Source organism: Emys orbicularis, chromosome 1 (assembly GCF_028017835.1).
Source record: "Emys orbicularis isolate rEmyOrb1 chromosome 1, rEmyOrb1.hap1, whole genome shotgun sequence".
Lineage (NCBI taxonomy): Eukaryota > Metazoa > Chordata > Testudines > Emydidae > Emys > Emys orbicularis.
The window spans coordinates 172095881-172118114 of record NC_088683.1 but is presented as its reverse complement, the minus strand read 5'-3'; the positions used below and the strand labels follow the sequence as shown (position 1 = coordinate 172118114).

General features: G+C 45.1%; 1 protein-coding gene across 2 annotated transcripts in view; it reads left to right on the top strand.

Moving 5' to 3' along the window:
* GUCA1C (guanylate cyclase activator 1C) overlaps nt 1–22034 on the top strand; it is a 39172-nt gene extending 17138 nt beyond the window's left edge. For both annotated transcript variants that reach the window (XM_065415031.1, XM_065415033.1), the window contains 3 exons: nt 12465–12614; nt 18115–18202; nt 21904–22034. In XM_065415031.1, coding sequence (XP_065271103.1) covers nt 12465–12614; nt 18115–18202; nt 21904–22034 — 369 coding nt within the window. The remainder of the gene's footprint in view (nt 1–12464; nt 12615–18114; nt 18203–21903) is intronic.
* Nucleotides 22035–22234: the final 200 nt, after the last annotated feature.

Below are 22234 nucleotides of genomic sequence, written 5' to 3'. Positions count from 1 at the left end.
CAAACTGTAAGAAAGAACATATTTTCAGGGTATCTACATAACTCCTTATGCAACATTCGTAAATGCATTCTGCAATGGTATTGATGACCAATGTGACACCAGCTTTTGAGATCTCACATAACACACATTGGGGAACTAGACTGTAGATGCCAGACCCAAGAGATCCCTGTAACCCCTCTGAACCCCCTTGCCAGTTGGCATCTAGAGGTTCTTGGGTTACAGAGAGACTGGTGCACAGCTCCTATGACATTGCACCCTCCTTTGTTTTCTTCTCCCCACTACTTTTCTGCACTTATACAGGCCTGGGCCCAGGGCCTCCTAGAAGTTAAATGGAAACAAATTATAGTCATTGTAGGATTTTGCCTAATTTTCTAGTGCTCGTTCCTAAAGTTGTACCCAGGCTTAGAGCTGTGACCAGAGTAGTTAAAAAAAAAAAAAAAAAAAAAAAAAAAGCCCCATTGGTGGCTGAGTATTAATGGGCTCCCTGTTGTGCATGTCCTATATAGAGAAAGAACAGCTTAACTCTTTCTCATGGAGCCTCCGAGTTAGCACAAGAGATTAATTGTATATAAGCACCAAATCCTCACGCCTGTTTGGAGTCTCGTCAGCACAGTTCTATTTTTTGTTAATCAAGCACTGATACTTTAAAAAACCTCAAAAAAACAAAAACAAAATACCCCAAGCCTGCAATCTAGCAAAATATACAGAAAACTCTCACACTTTGCCTCTCAGTCATCAGATCAAATTGGTAGAGGCAAAATCTATCTTTTCAGAGCCTATTAGATTCGGTGATCTGTACAAAATGTGTTCTCAGCCCAGTTCCTAGTGGGCAGATCCTCACATTGCCAAATTCCTGTCAAGATGGCCATCTTAGCAAAGAGGTTAAACATCTGAGTGGGCATGGAGACTGAACTAACCTTTAACCCACTAAATATGGACAGGGTTTAGGACAGCCCAGGCAGCCTATCATGGGCTACCAAATGACGAGGCCTGAAACTATGGGTGAGAAAAGGCGTAATGGGTGACACCTTGGACATTACCCTGGCGACCTATTGGGAAGTGTGAAAGGCTCCCCTGGTCCCCCTTTGAGAGCAATGTACCTGGTGGGGCCCCTCGCCCAGAACATCTCCAGGTTCCTCTCTATCCTGGTGACTATGGATTACACCACCCGCTTCCCCAAGACCATCCCGCTAAGGAACACCACCGCTCGAACCATCATGGTGGAAGTTTTGAAGGTCTTTGGCTGGGTGGGCTTGCCCCGAGAGATCCTTACTGACCAGGGAGCAGATTTTTACATCCTGGCAACTCCACCAGGTCTGTGGGCTTCTGGGATCAAGAAGCTGCAGACTTCAGTCTATCACCCCCAAACCGATCGGCTGGTCAAGCAGTTCAACAGAATGCTGAAGGACATGCTCTGCAAGTTTCCACCCAGGGACCTGCACCAGTGGGACCAATTAATCCCACCCCTGCTGCTCACCATCAGGGAGGTGCCCTAATCCTCCACAAAGTTCTCACCCTTCAAACTGCTGTACAGTTGCTAACCTCTGGACCTGCTCAACCTAATGGGGGAAGCCTCGGAACAGACATCGTCACAGGCCCAGGGCCTCTACAATATTTGCTACAGTTATAGGATACCTGGCGAGGGAGAGTTTGCAGGCTGCCTAGGGGGGCACAGGCGAGAACATACAACAAGGGAGCCTGGACACAGGCCTTTGAACCCAGTGATTGGGTTCTCCTCTTACTTCCCTTGGAGGAGTCAAAACTCCTAGCCCAATGGCAGAGGCGATATGAGTTAATCCGTCACCTATGAAATCCTGCAACCCGAATGACAGAGGAAGTGACAGCTATACCACGTCAATCTCCTGAAGCTGTGGCACGAGTGGGAAGGGCTGCTAATTGCCCCATACCTCCCAAACCAGACCTGGGTCCCCAGGTCCCTGGGACCGCTTACTCCAAAAAGCCCCTACTCAGAGACACCCTCATATAGGAGAAGCAGGCCATATGCCTGTTGAAGACCTTTCCCAGGACCTTCACGGCCTTACTAGGCCAAAGCACCCTGGTCCGGCACACCATCATGACAAAATCAGGAGAGGTAATCCATGAGGCAACGTGACCCCCCCGCAGCGAATGTGGGAGGTGGTAGAGAAGGAGGTCCAGGTGATGGTGGACCTAAGGGTTATCAAAAGGTCGAAGAGCACGTGGCGCAACCCCATAGTGCTGGTCCCAAAGCTGGAAAGGACCCTTTGCTTCTGCATCGATTTTCGGAAGGTCAGTGCCTTCTCCAAATTCGATGCCTACCCAATGCCCCAGATTGACAAGCTGCTCAATTGACTCTGAGACTCATAACAACCCTCAATCGCATCAAGAGTTATTGGCAAAACCCATCCAGGATCAAGGGGAAAAAGAGCCTTTGTCACCCCAAGCAGGCTCTATCAATTCACCCGGATGCTTTTCAGCCTTCATGGCACCCCTGAAACATTCCAGCGACTAATGGGCTGCCTACTCCAGCCCCACACTGAGTAGCCACCACTTATCTCGACGATGTGGTGGTATACAGTCGCCGCTGGGAGGACCATCTAATGCACGTGGCAACTGTTCTGAGGGCTCTCCCCAGGGAGACGGAGGAACCCCAAGAGACCAAGGTACACTCAGAAGGGGTAGTAAGAAGTAGCCCAGGGACACCAGATATTAGTTCAGTTGTGTTGCCAGAGTCTAGGTCCACATGTTTCGGTGGGATCCCCGATGACCAAGTGGCGGAACCCTCGGCCACTGTCAAGGCCCTGAGCTGGGACCCAGTGGACTAGAGCAGGCCCGGGTCCCCTTACTCCCTTGCCACCTCCTCCTTTTGGGGACTGGTGGCCTACTCACTTGAGGCCAGTGGGTCTACTCACAGAGCCCTTAGGCTGCTTATTGCGTGCCCTATCCAGGGGGACAGAGCCCTTAGACTGCTAATTCCCCTGTTGAGCACTGCACTTATAGGCACAACATAGTGAGCTACATAAACCCTTCATTTTGAAAGGGGTATTATCTTTGTAGAGCTGATGGATGCCATGTATCTGGAGACAGGAAATATATTTCAATCTCTTATCAGCACTCCTGTGTCACACTTCTATTACAGTATGTATTGGGTAGGCATGCCGCATATCTGCCTGCATTTAAAAAAGAATTTTGATACGAGCTTGGGAGCCTAGTAAGTGTTCTGCACAGCCTCTCGGTGCCTCAGCCAATTTCTACACTACTAAATTATGTTGGCATATAGCCACTGCAGTTATTAAGTAGCTTGTGCGTGTGCACACTCTGCTCCTTGTGTCAGCAATGCGCATCCTCACCCGGAGCACTTGTATTGATTGTATTGTCAGTGTTGGGGCAGTGTGGGACTGCTCCTCAAAGCCAGTAACAGTCTACATAAGCAACGCAATGTCCACACTGACACAATGTCAACCTAATTACATTGACTATAACTCTACACTGCTCAGGGATGTGGTGTTACTAAATCAGCGTACAGAGGCACTTATGCCGGTGGGAGCCAAATTTTAGTGACGACACTTCCACAGCTAGGTCAACGTAAGGCAGCTTACATTGGCCTAACCGTGTAGTGTAGACCAGGCCTCACTCTACCTAGATTACCAAATAGAAATGGATGAACTTCAAAATGTTCAGAGTTCTGTTTGGACAGGCATCCAACAACTTATCCTCCTTTAGTTTTTCCAGACATTTGAGCTCCTAATTTAAAACTGTCAGAATTAGCCAAACCTCCAGTCCTGAGTAAACAAAACTGAGTTGGAAATCTCAAATAAATCCCAGCATGCTAACAGGTTAGCTAATAAACTTCCTCAACTGTTGACACTTTAAAAAAAAAAAAAAAAAAAAAAGCCAGAGAAACACCAATGGAACCAGATTACAGGAAAGACACAGATGTGATACCATTCTCCAAAAACCAAAATAAAATAGAGTGAGAGTGGCGGTATGTCTACACTACAAAATTGACTTCTATAAAATTGACTTAATCTTTAGAAATCGATTTTATACAGTTGATTGTGTACGTCCCCACTAAGTGCATTAAGTCAGCGGAGTGCGTCCTCAATACCCTGGCTAGCATCAACTCACAGAGCGTTGCACTGTGGGTAGCGTTCCCACAGTCTCCGCTGCCCATTGGAATTCTGGGTTAAGATCCCAATGCCTGATGGGGCAAAAACATTGTTGTGGGTGGTTTTGGGTACATGTCGTCAGTCTCCCCTCCCTCCCTCCGTGAAAGCAACGGCAGACAATCGTTTTGTGCCTTTTTGCCTGGGTTACCCATGCAGACACCATAGCATGGCAAGCATGGAGCCCGCTCAGCTCACCGCTGCTGTTGTGAGCATTGTAAACACCTCGCACATTATCCTGCAGTATGTGTAAAACTGGCTAAGAGATGCCAGCACGAGGACGATTGTGAGGAGGACATGGACACAGACATTCCTGAAAACACAGGCTGTGGCAATTGGGACATCATAGCAGCAGTGGGGCTGGTTGATACAGTGGAACGCCTATTCTGGGCCTGGCAAACAAGCACAGACTGGTGGGACCGCATAGTGTTGCCGGTATGGGATGATTCACAGTGGCTGCGAAAGTTTCGCAGGCGTAAGGTCACTTTCCTTGAACTTTGTGAGTCGCTTTCCCCCGCCCTGAAGCACAGGAATACCAAGATGAGAGCTGCCCTGACAGTTGAGAAGCGAGTGGCGATAGCCCTGTGGAAGCTTGCAACGCCTGACTGCTACCGGTCAGTCAGGAATCAATTTGGAGTGGGCAAATCTACTGTGGGGACTGCTGTGATCCAAGTAGCCAATGCAATCACTGACGTTCTGTTATCAAGGGTAGTGACTCTGGGAAATGTGTAGGTCATACTGGATGGCTTTGCTGCAATGGGGTTCCCTAACTGTGGTGGGGCGATAGACGGAACTCATATCTCTGTCTTGGCACTGGACCACCTTGTCAACCAGTATGTAAACCGCAAGGGGTACTTCTCAATGGTGCTGCAAGCACTGGTGGATCACAAGGGACGTTTCACTGACATCAACGTGGGATGGCCGGGAAAGGTGCATGACATTCACATCTTTAGGAACTCCAGGCTGTTCGAGCAGATGCAAGAAGGGACTTACTTACCAGACCAGAAAATTACCATTGGGGATGTTGAAATGCCAATAGTTATCCTTGGGGACCCAGCCTACCCCTTGCTCCCATGGCTCATGAAGCTGTACACAGGCAGCCTGGACAGTAGTAAGGAGCAGTTCAACTATAGGCTGAGCAAGTGCAGAATGGTGGTAGAATGTGCCTTTGGACATTTAAAAGCTCTCTGGCGCTGTTTGCTGACTAGGGGTATGTCTACACCCAGCCGCTAGTTCGGCGGCTGGGAATCGAAGTTCTGGGTTCGACTTATCGCGTCTTATCTGGACGCAATAAGTCGAACCAGGAAGTGCTCGCCGTCGACTGCGGTACTCCAGCTGGACGAGAGGAGTACCGCGGAGTCGACGGGGGAGCCTGCCTGCCGCGTGTGGACCGAGGTAAGTTCGAACTAAGGTACTTCGAACTTCAGCTACGTTATTCACGTAGCTGAAGTTGCGTACCTTAGTTCGATTTGGGGGTTTAGTGTAGACCAAGCCTAGGTTAGACCTCAGTGCAACTAACATTCCCATTGTTATTGCTGTGAGAGTAAGGGGAAAGATGTTTATGGTGGGGTGGGAGGTTGAGGCAAATCGCCTGGCATCGATTTTGCGCAGCCAGACACCAGGGCAACTAGAAGAGCACAGCTAGGCGCGCTGCGCATCAGTTTCATGACTGGCAAGCCTTCGGTGTGACAGTTGTGTATGTTTCTCCTGGATGCAACCTCTCCCCTTTGTTGATTTTAATTCCCTGTAAGCCAACCACCCTCCCCGCTTCGATCACAGCTGGCAAAGGAAATAAAATAACTATTCTTTTGAAACCATGCATTTTTTCTTTATTAATTAAAAAAAAAAGTGAGATAACTGACCAGGTAGCCTGGGTGGGGTGGGGTGGGGTGGGGGAGGAGGGAAGGACAAGGCCACATTCCTTATTGTAGCCATGCTACAAATCAAAGCTGTTTGAATGACAGCCTTCTGTTGCTTGGGCAATCCTCTGGAGAGGAGTGGATGGGTGGCCGGAGCCTCCCTCGTGTCTGTTGTACAGTGGATGCAGGGGGGGGGGTCTGTGCTTTTGTTGGCTTTCTTGCAGCTCCACCAGACACCTCATCATATCTGTTTGCTCCCCCATTAGCCTCAGCATCACCTCCTGCCTCTGCTCATCACGCTCACTTAATGCTTTCCTGGCCTCTGCCACTGAATGCCTCCATGCATTCAGCTATGCCCTATCAGCGCGGGAGGACTGCATGAGCTCGGAAAACATGTCATCGCGAGTGCGGTTTTTTTTTCACCTTCTAATCTGCGATAACCTCAGGGATGGAGATGATAGGGGGAGCGTAGGAACATTTGCACCTGGGAGGAGATAAAAAGCGAGAGTAAAATTTAAGATGATACATTTCTGAGAACAAAAGGAAGACTCTTTCACAGTGAATTAAGCAATTCACAGCAGACAGCACGTGTGCTTTAGGTACAAGGCTGCATTTTGCCTTTTATATTGAGTGCCTGCCGGTATGCTAACACATCACACATGGCTGGGCAACAGAATTCAGTTTCCAGGCAGCCATGGTAAGCCAATGGGTACGCGGGGTTGGCTTCTTACGCCTTAGTAACATGTGGGAATGGTTTCAAATTGCAGCGCCCTCCTTTCCCATAGCAAGCAATGCCGGTTGGGTTTCACATTTAAAAGGAGGGGCTGCGGTTTTCGGGTGAGTCCTTTTACTGTTCCCTTACAAAAATTCCCCTATTTCAACCAGGTAACCATGAATGATAGCACTCTCCTGAGGCTAACACAGAAAGATATAGACCGAATGTTGCTTGAATGCGACCAAAACCCAGGACCATTCACTGCCATGCTTTGTGCTGCAATGATTCCAGACTACTTGCTACTGGCTTGGTGTGGTAAAGTGTCCTACTGTGGAGGACAAAATAAGGCAGTCCTCCCCGGAAACCTTCTGCAAAGGCTTTCAGAGTACCTCCAGGAGAGCTTCATGGAGATGTCCCTGGAGGATTCCTGCTCCATCCCCAGACACATTAACAGACTTTTCCAGTATTTGTACTGGCTGCGAATGCATCCCAATTCTTCAGGGCAAATCAAACATTAAACACTATTGCTTTTAAACCCTGTACTGCAGTTACAAATGTGCACTCACCAGAGGGGCCTTCTCTGGCTTCAGGGTCGGGGATCCCGCCTTGGGAGGGTATTGGCTTCAGGGTGATGAAAAGTTCCTGGCTGCCGGGGAGAACGGATTCACCACTTGCCTGCTGTGCATTCTCCTCCTCTCCTCTTCCTCATCTGCAAAATCCTCCTCCCTGTTGCGTGAGACTCCCCCATTGCAGGTGTCCATGGACAGTGGTGGGGTAGTGGTAGGGTCCCCCCCTAGAATGCCATGCTTCTGATCATAGAAGTGGCATGTATGGGGCTCTGACCCGGAGCGACCGTTTGCCTCCTTTGTCTTTTGGTAGGCTTGCCTGAGCTCCTTGACTTTCATCTGGCACTGCTGTGTGTCCCTGTTGTAGCCTCTGTCCACCATGCCCTGTGTGATCGGAGTTCGGCCTGCACAGATTCTTCTCCCCATACAGCAATCAGATCCAGTGTCTCCCTTTCAGTCCATGCTGGAGCTCATTTGCGATTCTGGGGGGACTGTATGGTCACCTGTTGTCAGGGTTCCCTCCCCACTCTGAACTCTAGGGTACAGACGGGACCCACATGAAAGACCCCCTAAGCTTATTTCTACCAGCTTAGGTTAAAAGCTCCCCAAGGCACAAATTCTCCCTTGTACCTTGGATTAGGTAATGCTGCCACCACCAAGTGATTAGACAAAACTCAGGGAAAGGACCACTTGGAGTTCCTACTTTCCCCTAATATTCCCCCAAGCCCTACACCCCCTTTCCTGGGGAAGCTTGAGAATAAACAAGATGAGCACAAACCAACCTTGGGTTTTTTTTAGACCACTAAAAAAACCCAATCAGATTATAAAAAAAAACCAAACAAAAAAAAAAAACAGAACTTTATTAGAAAGAAAAAACACCTGTGCTGCTGAGCTTGCCATGCTGACCGAACAGGCAGGGCCGGCTCTAACTTTTTTGCTGCCCCAAGCAAAAACAAAAAGAACGCCGCCCCGCCGTAACAACCCCCGCCCGAGCGCCGCCCCGCCGAAACAAAAACAACACCCCCCCGAGCGCCACCCCGCCGAAACCAAAACAAAACAAAACAAAACAAAAAACCCTGAGTGCCGCCCCGCCACCCCAAGATTGGCCGCCCCTTACAAGGTGCTGCCCCAAGCACGTGCTTGGTCGGCTGGTGCCTGGAGCCGGCTCTGCGAACAGGAAATGAAATTCAAAATTTCCTGAGGCTTTTCCTGTGTACCTGTCTAGTGCATCGGAGTTCAAAGTGCTGTCCAGAGCGGTGACATTGGCGCACTCTGGGATAGCTCCTGGACGCCAATACCGCCGAATTGCATCTGCACTACCCCAAATTCGACTCAGCAAAGTCGATTTTAGCGCTACTCCCCTCATTGGGGAGGAGTACAGAAGTCGATTTTAAGAGCCCTTTAGGTCGACGGAACGGGGTTGGTTGTGTAGACGCATTCATTTTAAAATCGACCTAACGCGGCTTAATTTGACCTAACCCCATAGTGTAAACCAGGCCAGAGAGAGGGAAGAAAGTAGATCCTGGTAATAGTTGCTGAGTAAGCCTAAAGTTTATCTGTAGTTCCATGAGAAATAAGCAGCATGAACTTCTCAAAAAGCAACAGTGCCAGACACATCTGATCACTTTCTTAACACAATTATAAAATTAGAGGAAGAAGGTCACGCGCTCAGTATAATAAATCTGGGTTTCAGTAAAGCTTTTTATAAATTGTTTCATGAAATCACACTTGAAAAATCAAAATTTAAACTGGTGTGGACATGATACTGCCATGGAGACTAGACACTGTCCAAAGAAGCATATACCAGAGGTGTGCTATATGACACATCAAATTCTGGAGAGGTGTCCAATTTCATATTGTCAGGTTCGGTATCAGGCTTGGTCTTAACACCTTCATGCAATGGCTGGCAAATTTCACTGACAATCTGTTTATCCCCTAACCATGAATGAAGAATCTATCTTTATATGATTATTGGAAGGGTGTAAATGCTAAGCACCATATTCTTATCTATATTACACCAGTAAAAATAATTCCACTAGTTAATGGAAAAGTCCCTATCACTACAAGACACTGGGATCCAGGTAGCTCCATCACACCTTTTGGGCTTGCCTCTTCCTGGACCAGAAAAGTATTCACACCATATTGGAGTAAGGGTCTGTGTTAGCCAGTTAGGATAGATCTAATCTTGCAACCCTTGGCTGTGGCCAGCTTAGCAAGGTTGAAAATAATTTCTGAGCACCTTGATCTCATTAATAGTTAGCTGTGATTCCCAGAGGTCTTAATTGACTCGTGTTGTCTCTCTTCAAGCAGCTGAATTACAGACCAGAGACAGAAGGTACATTTTCACAACTCTTGGTGTTCTTGCCTCTCACATTTTATATATGTGTTTCTTTTTGGAGAAGAAACAAGAAACTTCTTATGGTCTATTAAAATCCTGAGAGCCACCACCTACAAGAACAATTTCTATCATTTAAAACTTTCAAGCAAGGACTGATCTCTTTAAACACTTGAACATAGTCCCCTATTTTCTCCCTTTGTATAGTCTTCTTTTTAAAGAGTTTTTATTCATTAACATTATTGTTTCATGTGAGCACCAAATAAGGATTTTAGCATTTATTAATTGCAAAGTCCTCAACAATCCAAATGCCTCTTAATGTTCTGGCAGTAACTATAAATTACAAATTATAACTTCTTAAATACCCAGGCAGTCCTTGAAATACTGCCTCTCTTTTATTATTAACATGAATATCGGCCAGATCCTTCAAAGGGATATGATTCAGACCCTAGAGGAAGATCACAAGAAAATTACCCAACTGCGAATTTTTGATATGTGATTGAGATATGACTGGAGTAAATTCCCCTTCAAATTCTTCTTCGCTTTCTCCATCTTCAGCACTACTCCATATCATAGAAACTATCAAACTGGATCAGATCTGTGGACCATCTAATCTAGTGTCCCATCTCTGAGAGTGGCCAGCATTACATGCTTCAGAGAAGGAGCAAAAAATGCTGCAGTAGGTGTGCCATACTGTCCGGAGTGGTTCATGAGCAAGAATACCAACCTCAGGGCAGATCATTACGAACCAGGGCACAAATCCCACTCTATCATTCGATTTCACAACCAAGTAACAAGTGTAAACTCCTCAGGCACTATACAGTCTTAACTTGGAGCCACACACAGTCCCCTTGGGCATTCTGTTCTATCTTGTCACCCAGGCAAGCTTGACTCGGTGATATATTGACTCTTTTACACAAAAGATCACAAAATATTCAGGTTACTCCCAGTGCCAAAGGACCAGTCACTTACTCCAGGTCAATTTGCACCCTAGATCTCACACCAAAGACATGGCTTGTAGCCAATATTGTAACAAGCTAACTAAAGGTTTGTTAACCAGGAAAAAGAAGTGAGAGTTATTTACAAAGTTAAAGCAGGTAAGCATACACACACACACACAAATGAGATACAAACTTAAATTCAAAAGTTAACAGAAGCTTCTATAATAAGCAAGCTTTTATGTCATTCGGGGCTAACCCAAGCCAAGCAGCTTGGGGATCTCTTGCTAATGTTTAGGAATCTTTGTCCCTCAGAGTCCAGACACCACAAAGAGACCGTAATGCCCTCTGGTCAGCTCAGGGATTTATTATCTCCACCTCCCTAGAGCCCAAGCTGATAGGACAAGCACTTCTGCACATGGGTGGGTGGTGGGGGAGCAATCAACAAAGTCTTTGTTCCACAATGGCCCATTTGGATTCAATAGTCCTTCCTGATGGGCAGGAGATAATACCTCCTCTAGAAATCCAGCATTTTGCATTAGGTGAAGTTTTTTTCCTATTTGGTGAGTTAACATAGTTTCAGAACAAACATTTTACAGTTATGGAGCAAAGACTTAAGTATCACCTTTTATAGTATGGACTACTGATATAATAAGTAGGATTAATACATGCAGCATCCTACAAGCATTCCATAAAGTCTAAACACTTCACACATTCTTATAACTCTAATATCTATTTTAACCATACTAACCCACAGGTAAGCAAGACTGGTTTCCAGCTATGCACTTGTTAGTGTTCAGTGAGGCCTGGGCCATGGCATGATCTACCAGCGTCACAAGGCAGATGTTGGCTATTGTCCCCCACGAAGGTCTCCTCCTAATCTAATAGTAAGAGACTGGTTTAAATTCTGAAGCATGAGGTTTTTATAGCCATTCCAAAATTTGTTAGCTGGAGTCGAAGAGAGATTGGACACTTATGTGGATAAACAATATCCAGAGTTATAGTTAAAGCTAAATTCTTGGCCCCAATGTCCTGTAACAATGACCTCCCACCGAGAGATCAAGTCCCTGCCCTTTTTCCCCACCCCCAAAGTGAAATTGCCTCTAGATCTCCCACTTGTGTCCCCAGCACTCCAAAGTCTTGCAATTGCTAGTCTACCTAGCAGTTGTGGTGTTTATGCACTCTGGCCAGCTCTGGTCCTGTCAGTCGCTGCTGGGGCAATACTCAAAGCCTTCTGTGTTGTATCACTACTACTGTTCCTTTATAAGTAGGCAGCAGTCAGAAAATGAATGGGATCTGGATCTCTGGGGGACATGAGTGGTGCCACAACAGGTAAACAGTAGGATGGTGGGACAAAGTTTTATTTACTTATGTTCTTTTTAAGAATTCATTGGAGGGGGTGGGGAGGATGGGAGAAGGGGAGATACCCACCCTAACGCTGTTTTACTGGTGGAGTTTACCACACGAACACCACAGGGAGCAGGTCTGCTGGGTATGAAGATGTCATTTTTCAGTCACTTTTTCAAAGCATTACATTTTAATGAGCGTCATTTTGGATCATTAGTACCAGTGACGACAGGCTGCTGGAATTCCTCTTTGGGGCATGGAAGTATATTGAGAAGCCATTTTCTGTATTCCATTCCAGACCAAGTCAATATCAGCTGCTTAGCACAGAGCTGCCCCATGGCTCACAGGGGACGATATGATATGTACTAAGGCTCTTTTCCACATTGATTTAGATTGAGCTATGTATTATTCTTTTTAAATGCCATGGAAGATTTTCACAGCAAGGTGCTTTATAAATGAGCTTATATTATATTGTATTAGATGACCTGTTTATGCAAGATTGCTGCCAGAATGAAAGCAGACCTTACTTGTTAAACACTACTTTTTTAATCTTCCTTAGGATGGATTTATAGACTTTTTGGAGTTTATAGCCGCAATAAATTTGGTTATACGAGGGAAAATCGACCAAAAACTGAAATGGTATTTTAAGCTATATGATGCTGATGGAAACGGATCTATTGACAAAAAAGAACTCCTAAGCATATTCACGGTAAGCAAGTCATAAACAGTAGCAATACCATTTAACATAGCACATTGCCTTTGGCGGAGTGATTTGCCATGTAATGTAAATGATTCAACTACAGTTTACCAAATGTTTCTGGTTGGAGATGTTCTCGCCATTATTTATGCTTGTTGAGGTACATGTATCTGAGTATTTTACTTCAAGCCTTATCCTACAGGTGTACCACTTGAGTCAAAGAGAAATACTATAAATCAGTTATTTACTGTAGAGAGATTATTTTGATAAACTGCACTATACAGAAGAACAAACCTGTACCAGCATAATGAATAGAGCTGATCAACATTTTTGAACCATTTTTTTTCATAGAACAATGGCCTACTCTCAAACTAAACTTTTTACACACAAAAAATGATGCTATCACCATTTCCCAATTTTTGTAAAATTTCCCACAATATCAACTTTTACTGAAATAGTGTTCAGAGCAGTTACATTTGTTTAAAAACTCAATTATCAGTAAGCAAATGCAGTTTTGGTAAATGTAATGAATGTGTGGAAGAACCTCAAAATTATTGTGATATATTTTTTTATAAAAATTCAGAAAATTTCATGGAACCAAACAATTGCCAAATTATTTGCAAAATCATTTCCCCATTCTACCAACTCTGTTGAATAATAATTTGCATTTAAATAGTTCCTTTCATCTAAAATGACTTAAGGTGCTTTGCAAACTTATGGAACTGTCTTAAAAACAAATCAAAAGTATAGGAGGACTCTTTACAGACAGGTAGGACAAGGTTCTTGCTCCAAAGAGCATACAATCTAATGAAGACTCAACATGAGTCTTCTCCTGATTCGTTGCTGCTGCCGATGAGTGGCTGTATCTTCCAGAAGAGCTGAGACCCTTTTAAGGGCTACTACCAGAAAGGCAAGATGTGGTAGCTAGGTTAGCCATATGTTGGCAAGAGGGAAGTTGCTGGACCTCATACTTCTGAGCTGCTCTGAAGAGAGGGAGAGGAGAGGTTGGCAGGCCCAGATTGCTCACTGGCTCCATGTTGAACCTTACGCTTCTCTAATATAGGTGTTACACCTCTTGTGTAGCTGGGGAAACTAAGGTGCAGACTCTTTGAGCTGGCCTTTATCTAACCAGGGAAATTGCAATGATTTAAATTAAATTGATTTTTAAACCAAGAGTTAAAGCCAGCACAGCCCCCGGTGTGGACATTCTTATTTCAGTTTGAATGTCTTACTTTAGCTTAACTTAATCCAGTTGCCAATTGATTTAACATAAACTTAAATAAATCACTTATGCCAAATAAGATTGTCCACACACTGGTTTGCATCAGCTTAACTGTACCACTCACTTTGTGCAATAATAACCAAAGTCTTCCCTACACAGGAAAGCTGAACCAGTGTAAACCTAAGATCTGAATGTAAAATGATAAAGTCCTGCTCCCTTGCTGTAACCACTACACTACAATTAACCGTGATAGAGTGTACTACTTTCTACCCAAAGCTTCAGTAGGTTCATGTAGAATGCTAAAAATGGATGTAATTTGGAGTATGATCAGATGAATGCAGACTAATTCATATAGCTATTCTTAAAGACTGGCTATTAATTAAAGTATTGCCCATAAAATAGCTCAAGGCAAGGACAGTCATGATCAGATTCCCACAGCAGATGCTGGATATGATACACTTTAAATTTCAATATTAAGATAAAAATAACAATAAACTCTAACGTCTGATTTTTCTGTACCATTAGGAGTGTGGCAATATCTATATCCATAGCTGGTTATATCACACAGCAAATTTGTTGAGCATATATATTTAATGAGTCTGTTGGCATCATTTACAATTAAAGATAGGCTTCCTGAGCCATACTTTGTGGCTTTAGCCCGTTGATACAGAGAACACAGTTGTAGTGAGGCCCACTTTTTTGATTGACAGCATTTTACTTAGCCTGAGGTGTTGACTTGTCATGTCTGTTGCTAGATTGAATCTTGGGTGGCAGTGCTTAGAGATGAACGCTAATCTTTCTACTTCATGATCAGCAAATATTTGTCCAATGACTTTTTTTGGTTTGCAAAAATATTCATGGAAAACAAGTCTCTCATATACTCCTGTGACTGCATGCAAATTTGTGGGCATTTTGAAATGCCTGAGTCCTCTCTGCCTCTTCATAAGTGCCATCCAGTCAGTGAAGAGATTTACATGACCAATCACACACAAATAATCAATAGCTAATCATTACAAATAACCCATATACTGAAACATATTCAGATATAATGCTTGGGGTTTATAGATTGTATTATTATTTATAAATTTGCAGGAGTCATTTGGGTTAAAATGTTCAACAAAATCTCTTTGGAGATGATTTAGGAAGAGGGTGACCAGATGTTCAAATTTTATAGGGACAGTCCCAATATTTGGGGCTTTGTCTTATATCAGCGCCTATTACCTCTCACCCCACCCCACCCCTATTTTTCACACGTGCTATCTGGTCACCCTATTTAGGAACAGAAATAAAGGGCTAAAATCATAGCCTCAGTTCTCTTCTACCAGTGGATCAACAGCTATAATAGTCAAGTATCAGAGGGGTAGCCGTGTTAGTCTGAATCTGTAAAAAGCAACAGAGGGTCCTGTGGCACCTTTAAGACTAACAGAAGTATTGGGAGCATAAGCTTTCGTGGGTAAGAACCTCACTTCTTCAGATGCAAGTAATGGAAATCTCCAGAGGCAGGTATAAATCAGTATGGAGATAACGAGGTTAGTTCAATCAGGGAGGGTGAGGTGCTCTGCTAGCAGTAGAGGTGTGAACACCAAGGGAGGAGAAACTGCTTCTGTAGTTGGATAGCCATTCACAGTCTTTGTTTAATCCTGATCTGATGGTGTCAAATTTGCAAATGAACTGGAGCTCAGCAGTTTCTCTTTGGAGTCTGGTCCTGAAGTTTTTTTGCTGTAAGATGGCTACCTTAACATCTGCTATTGTGTGGCCAGGGAGGTTGAAGTGTTCTCCTACAGGTTTTTGTATATTGCCATTCCTGATATCTGACTTGTGTCCATTTATCCTCTTGCGTAGTGACTGTCCAGTTTGGCCAATGTACATAGCAGAGGGGCATTGCTGGCACATGATGGCATATATAACATTGGTGGACGTGCAGGTGAATGAGCCGGTGATGTTGTAGCTGATCTGGTTAGGTCCTGTGATAGTGCTGCTGGTGTAGATATGTGGGCAGAGTTGGCATCGAGGTTTGTTGCATGGGTTGGTTCCTGAGTTAGAGTTGTTATGGTGCGGTGCATGGTTGCTGGTGAGAATATGCTTAAGGTTGGCGGGTTGTCTGTGGGCGAGGACTGGCCTGCCTCCCAAGGTCTGTGAAAGTGAGGGATCATTGTCCAGGATGGGTTGTAGATCACTGATGATGCGTTGGAGAGGTTTAAGCTGAGGGCTGTAGGTGATGGCCAGTGGAGTTCTGTTGGTTTCTTTTTTGGGCCTGTCTTGTAGCAGGAGGCTTCTGGGTACACGTCTGGCTCTGCTGATTTGTTCCTTTATTTCTTTGTGTGGGTATCGTAGTTTTGAGAATGCTTGGTGAAGATCTTGTAGGTGTTGGTCTCTGTCTGAGGGGTTGGAGCAGATGCGGTTGTACCTCAGTGCTTGGCTGTAGACGATGGATCGTGTGGTGTGTCCGGGGTGGAAGCTGGAGGCATGAAGGTAGGCATAGCGGTCGGTGGGTTTTCGGTATAGGGTGGTGTTAACGTGGCCATTGCTTATTTGTACTGTGGTGTCCAGGAAGTGGACCTCCCGTGTAGATTGGTCCAGGCTGAGGTTGATGGTGGGGTGGAAGCTGTTGAAATCATGGTGGAATTCTTCCAGGGTCTCCTTCCCATGGGTCCAGATGATGAAGATGTCATCAATGTAGCGTAGGTAGAGAAGGGGCGTGAGTGGATGAGAGCTGAGGAAGCGTTGTTCCAGGTCAGCCATAAAGATGTTGGCATATTGTGGGGCCATGCGGGTGCCCATAGCGGTGCCACTGGTCTGGAGGTATATATTGTCACCAAATTTGAAATAATTGTGCGTGAGGATAAAGTCACAGAGCTCAGCAATAAGTTGTGCTGTGTCATCATCAGGGATACTGTTCCTGACAGCTTGTATTCCATCTGTGTGTGGGATGTTTGTGTAGAGAGCCTCTACATCCATGGTGGCAAGGATGGTGTTTTCTGGGAGGTCACCAATGCATTGTAGTTTTCTCAGGAAATCTGTGGTGTCACGGAGATAGCTGGGAATGCTGGTGGCGTAGGGTCTGAGTAGGGAGTTCACATATCCAGACAGTCCTTCAATGAGAGTGCCAATGCCCGAGATGATGGGGCGTCCAGGATTTCCAGGTTTGTGGATCTTGGGTAGTAGATAGAATAATCCCGGTCGGGGCTCTAAGGGTATGTTGATTTGTTCCTGTGTTAGTGTAGGGAGTGTCCTGAGTAGATGGTGCAGTTTCTTAGTGTATTCCTCAGTGGGATCTGAGGAAAGTGGCCTGTAGAATTTGGTATTGGAGAGTTGTCTGGCAGCCTCCTTCTGGTAGTCAGACCTGTTCATGATGACAACAGTTCACACCTCTACTGCTAGCAGAGCACCTCACCCTCCCTGATTGAACTAACCTCGTTATCTCCATACTGATTTATACCTGCCTCTGGAGATTTCCATTACTTGCATCTGAAGAAGTGAGGTTCTTACCCACGAAAGCTTATGCTCCCAATACTTCTGTTAGTCTTAAAGGTGCCACAGGACCCTCTGTAGCTATAATAGTAACTCTAAGGCCTGATTCAGCAGATCCCTTAAGCATTTGCCAAGTGCATTGTGGAACTGGAGTCTCAGTCATTATTAGTGGGCAATACTTCTACATCACGTCACAACTGGCACTAAATGACAATCTTAGCAGAGAAGACTGCAACCGAATGGGACCAATTTGCATTTTCCCTCCTAGAGGTAAGTCCCTCCACCAACAAGAAAGTGGTAGAGAAGCTTCTGTTTAACTCAATCAGAGGATAAGTAAAGGCCTTCAATATCCAGGGCTATCAGTCTGACATTTATTTGTGATCACTGAAAAAAAAAATTTTTTCAATAGAAAAGTTACATAAATTCTCTCACCATGTTCATTCCACTGTGTAAAATATAGTTGTTGTTTTTTAAAATTGCACAGAACATTATGCATTGTCCAAACCATAGAATTCTCTAGGGCAGGATACAAGTCCTGCTGTGGAATCTAAAGTGTGTTTCAGAATTGAGGTGTCACATGGTTTGACTAGACCTTTAATGGTATGTAAATTAGGTCTATAATCCTTCAGGCTCTGTTATGATAATTAAATTTCCAATCCTCATTACTGAAGATTTACTTGAATTCATAGCTGTTTCTTTTAGTGGCTCAAATGGATTGTTAAGCTGAAGTGTCACAGCCAAGTGCCTCAGTTGCTGCCACGTCCTTTCTTAGTTTGAGGGAGCAAACCCTGAAAACTCTTCCTTTATTTGTGTTTTCAGGCTATCCAGGCTATTAATGGCAACCAGAGTATGACTCCTGAAGAGTTCACAAACATGGTATTTCAGAAGATAGATGTAAACAATGATGGTAAGAGTCTGTACCGCTTCACTTGACTTTGTCATTGTTTTTTTCTGGGAGGAATGGGGGTAATATTGAATATATATGTATAAAAAGATTGAAGTAATTAGCAGTAGTAGTAGGCCTCATTCTTCTCTCATTTACATGTATGTCAGAGGAGTTACTCCTGATTTCAACTGTCGTATCAACTAGAGCAGAGGTGGGCAAACTACAGCCTGCGGGCTGGATCCGGCCCATCGGGGCTTTGGATCTGGCCCGAAGGATTGCCACTCCTGTGGCGCCGTGGGCCCCGCGCCGCTGCTGGAAGCGGCCAGCACCAAGTCCCTGCGGCCCCTGGGGGAGGGGGGACAGAGGGCTCCATGCACGGCCCTTGCCTGCAGGCACTGCCCCCACAGCTCCCATTGGCCGGGATCGGGGAGCTTCAGGGGAGGTACCCGCAGGTGAGGGCAGCACGTGGAGCCTTCTGCCCTCCCTCCCCCAGGGGCTGCAGGGACGTGGTGCCAGCCACTTCCGGGAGTGGCGCGGGGCCAGGGCAGGCAGGGAACCTGTCTTAGCCCTGTTGTGTGCAACTGCCACCCTGGAGCTGCTCCAGGTAAGTGGTGCCGGGCCAGAGCCCGCACCTCAGCCCCCTGCTGCACCCTGAGCCCCCTGCCGCACCCAGAACCCTCCTGCACCCAACCCCCTGCCCTGAGCCCCCTTGTACACCCTGCACCCCTCCTGTACCAAACCCCCTGCCCTGATCCCCCTAACCCCCCACCTTGAGCCCCCAACACACCCCTCCTGCACCCCAACCCCCTGCTCTGAGCCCCCTTGTACACCCCGCACCCCTCCTGTGCCCCAACCCCTTGCCCTAAGCCCCTTCCTGCACACCACACCCCCTTCCCGCACCCCAACCCCCGACCCCAGCCCTACATTCATGGCCCTGCATGCAATTTCCCCACCCAGATGTGGCCCTCGGGCCAAAAAGTTTGCCAACCCCTGAACTAGAGTATCATCAGGCCCATTGACTTACATGCACATAATGGCTGTAGGGCCTCCATATTGTTTTTTTCTAAAATACTGTGCATCACAAGACAACATAGAATTGAAAATGCATTTGGAAACTAAAATCTTGATCCACCATTTGGAGTTGGGGCAAATGTTTATAATATGAAGTCGTCAAACTTCTTCATAATTTGGGCCACATCTTAATAGTGTCTTGTGGTCACCTCTTCTGCCAGTGGTGATCATGCAGACCACATCGCCCTCTCAGTAGCAATCACATAACATCTGTGTGACTATTACCACAATTGCTGACAAATCAGCAATATTAGGAAAATATTGTGTAGCAAGGTCATGCATTATCAGATTTTTATTGTATAGCTATTGGTACCTAACGTTTAGTTTTAAAAATAACCTGTGTGCAGTATTTACAGATCATAAATAGTATCCCCTTGGATGCACTTTTCCTGTCATTTGGCTCATCTTTTGTCAGAACTCAGATTCCAGGCTCCAAATGTCAAATGCCAATGTTCTGGACTCTACAATCAATCATATTGTTATGCTTTCTGCTGTTAATGAAACTGATTTATGTAGCAATTGGACTGTAATCAGTAATCCATAGCAAAAAGAATCTGTAAATAATATTGAAATCAGACCAGGATTTGGGCCTAGTATTTTGGAGGAGGTGCTCCAGTGCTTCTGATGGTAGAAAATCAGACTAAAAGTAAACTGTTTCTTCCTAGTTCTGATAGCTGCATCTCAACACTGTCTTTAAGTAATTCTGGTGTTCAGCACAGACTCTGGAAATCTGGAGCACTTTACATGAGTCTGTCATTATCTAATCAATATTTGTGCTCTGAGTGTCCAGTTACAACACAGGCCTCAAATACATCAGGACTAATTACTACAGCTGAGAATAGATGTTGCTGTGCAGCTGGCTAACTGTAAACACCATAGTTTGGAGGAGTCTGCATAAGTGCTATCATTTCCTTTATAGGGCTGTGCAGTTAAGTTTCGCCTTTATGCAGCTTTCACTAGTGGCCTTTCCCCCCTTCGCCCCCCGGAAATGCAGAGCATTCACAGCTGCCATTGATTTCAGTGAGAGTTGTGGTTGATTAGTTCCTCTGTTAACAGACAAAAACTACCTATGATCTGATTTTCAGAGTTTGAAATAAAACAGGCAGGGTAGGCAATGCCAGGTCCATACTCCCAATGATCTCTGTTCAGATCTTGAGTGAGACAGAACAGGAAAATAACCAGGGTCCCAACTCACAGAAAATAGCCATCCCTTGGGTATTGTGTTAATTTAGATGGACTCTATGGGTCCAAAGAGTCAAAGGAGTTAACATATCCCAGTCACTGCCCAACATGAAACAGTGTTAAACAAGATTCGGGGTTTGGTATACAGGCACCTCAGCTTGCCTAGTGCGATGGTAAACACATCATTAACAATCGTTTAAAGCATTTATTAAAGATACAGAAAAAAAGGAAAAACAGTCAAAGCCTTTGAAGAGTGAGATATTAATTAAGGCTTTCATTTCAACGACATCCCTTGTTCCCTTTCCCTTTAGCTGTAGAGAGCTTTTAAAAGAAAACCCTTTGTTTGACAGTCTTTTAGATGGTATTAAAGATGGTAACAACTGCCCTTTTGGGGGAAAAGAGAAGTTAGTTGAAATCGACTGTAGTTGCTGTTGTAAAGTTGGATCCCATTTCCTGATGGACAAAACAAGACAAACACGCTAGAGGGGAGAGAAAAGAACAGCAAAGATAGAAGCTGCATTTTCTATCTCTGGTGTTGACTTTCACTTGCAACCTCACTTCTGGAAAAACACAGACATGGCACACGGTCTATTGAGCCACTCCAAGACCTGGCAACCAGGACCTGTGTCAGGCTATTAGGGCATTGCTTTTAGCTGCCTTTCTGGTCACAGGTTTACAGCGGTATTGTAAAATGGCCAGCTAAGCTAGACTCTTATTAGACAGAAGGAAGAAGGAGAGGGATAGGAAAGAGAAGAAATTAGGTGTGGCAGGAAAAGGATAAACAAGGGGGGTGCAGCGGCGGGAGGTGACAGTCTTTCACAGCCCAAGTGGTGTTTGGGATTCAGCCAGAGTCAGTGGAGGTGGTGATGTCATCTTAATTTCTCTCAAAGCCTGGTCTGGTCAGGACATTTCTCAATATCAGGTTGACAAATTCCCAACAGTATTACAGTAGATCCTGGGGTCCCTGGAGATGGTGGGAGTGTTGGCCATGATGGTTAAGCTCACTGCAGAGGTTGTCAGTAGACAGCTTCTTTTCTGCTTCTCTCCTAATTTCCCTCCCAAAGTCTTTTCTTTTAAGGCTCCCAAAAGGGATTGATGGACAGAATAGCTCATCCTCTCATTATTTTGTCCACCAGTTAGGCCTAATTTCTGACACATCAGTTTGGGTTCACTGATTTCCAGTCCCACACTCCTCTTGTTTACCAGGCATGATCTTGACACACTCCTTGAGTTATATCAGTAGGCCTTTTTGTTTGGACTAATTCTATCTTTCTGTTTCCCTTTTGCACCTTTTCTCATCAACATTTATTGTTATAGGTTATTGTGACATTTTATAAACTTTAATCTATTTTCCCACAGTGATGCTCACAAGTGGGGTAAATTTGTAAGCCCAATTATTACAACAGGGCTAAGAGGGATCTAATAACCTGTGGCCTCCAGTTTCTAAACTGCATTTTATTTCATTTTAGGGGAACTGACATTAGAAGAGTTTATCAATGGTGTGGAAAGCGACGCAAGCCTCTTGGAACTGATTTCAAAAAGTTTTGACCTTTCCAATGTACTTAAAGTCATACAAAGTGGGAGGCGGCACAGCATCTGAGGTTTTCTGACCCTGAGTGGGGTCTGTGACACCCCGGATATTGCAGGGAAGATAATATTTAGTACTTTCACAGAGCTTTAAATCTTCCAAGCTCTGCATAGACAGTCACTGACGTCAAACTCCAGGAATAATTGTCACTTCAGAGATTTCACCCTTGAGTCCGTACCTTTTTTTCCTTCCTTTCTTTCTTTCTTGTCAAT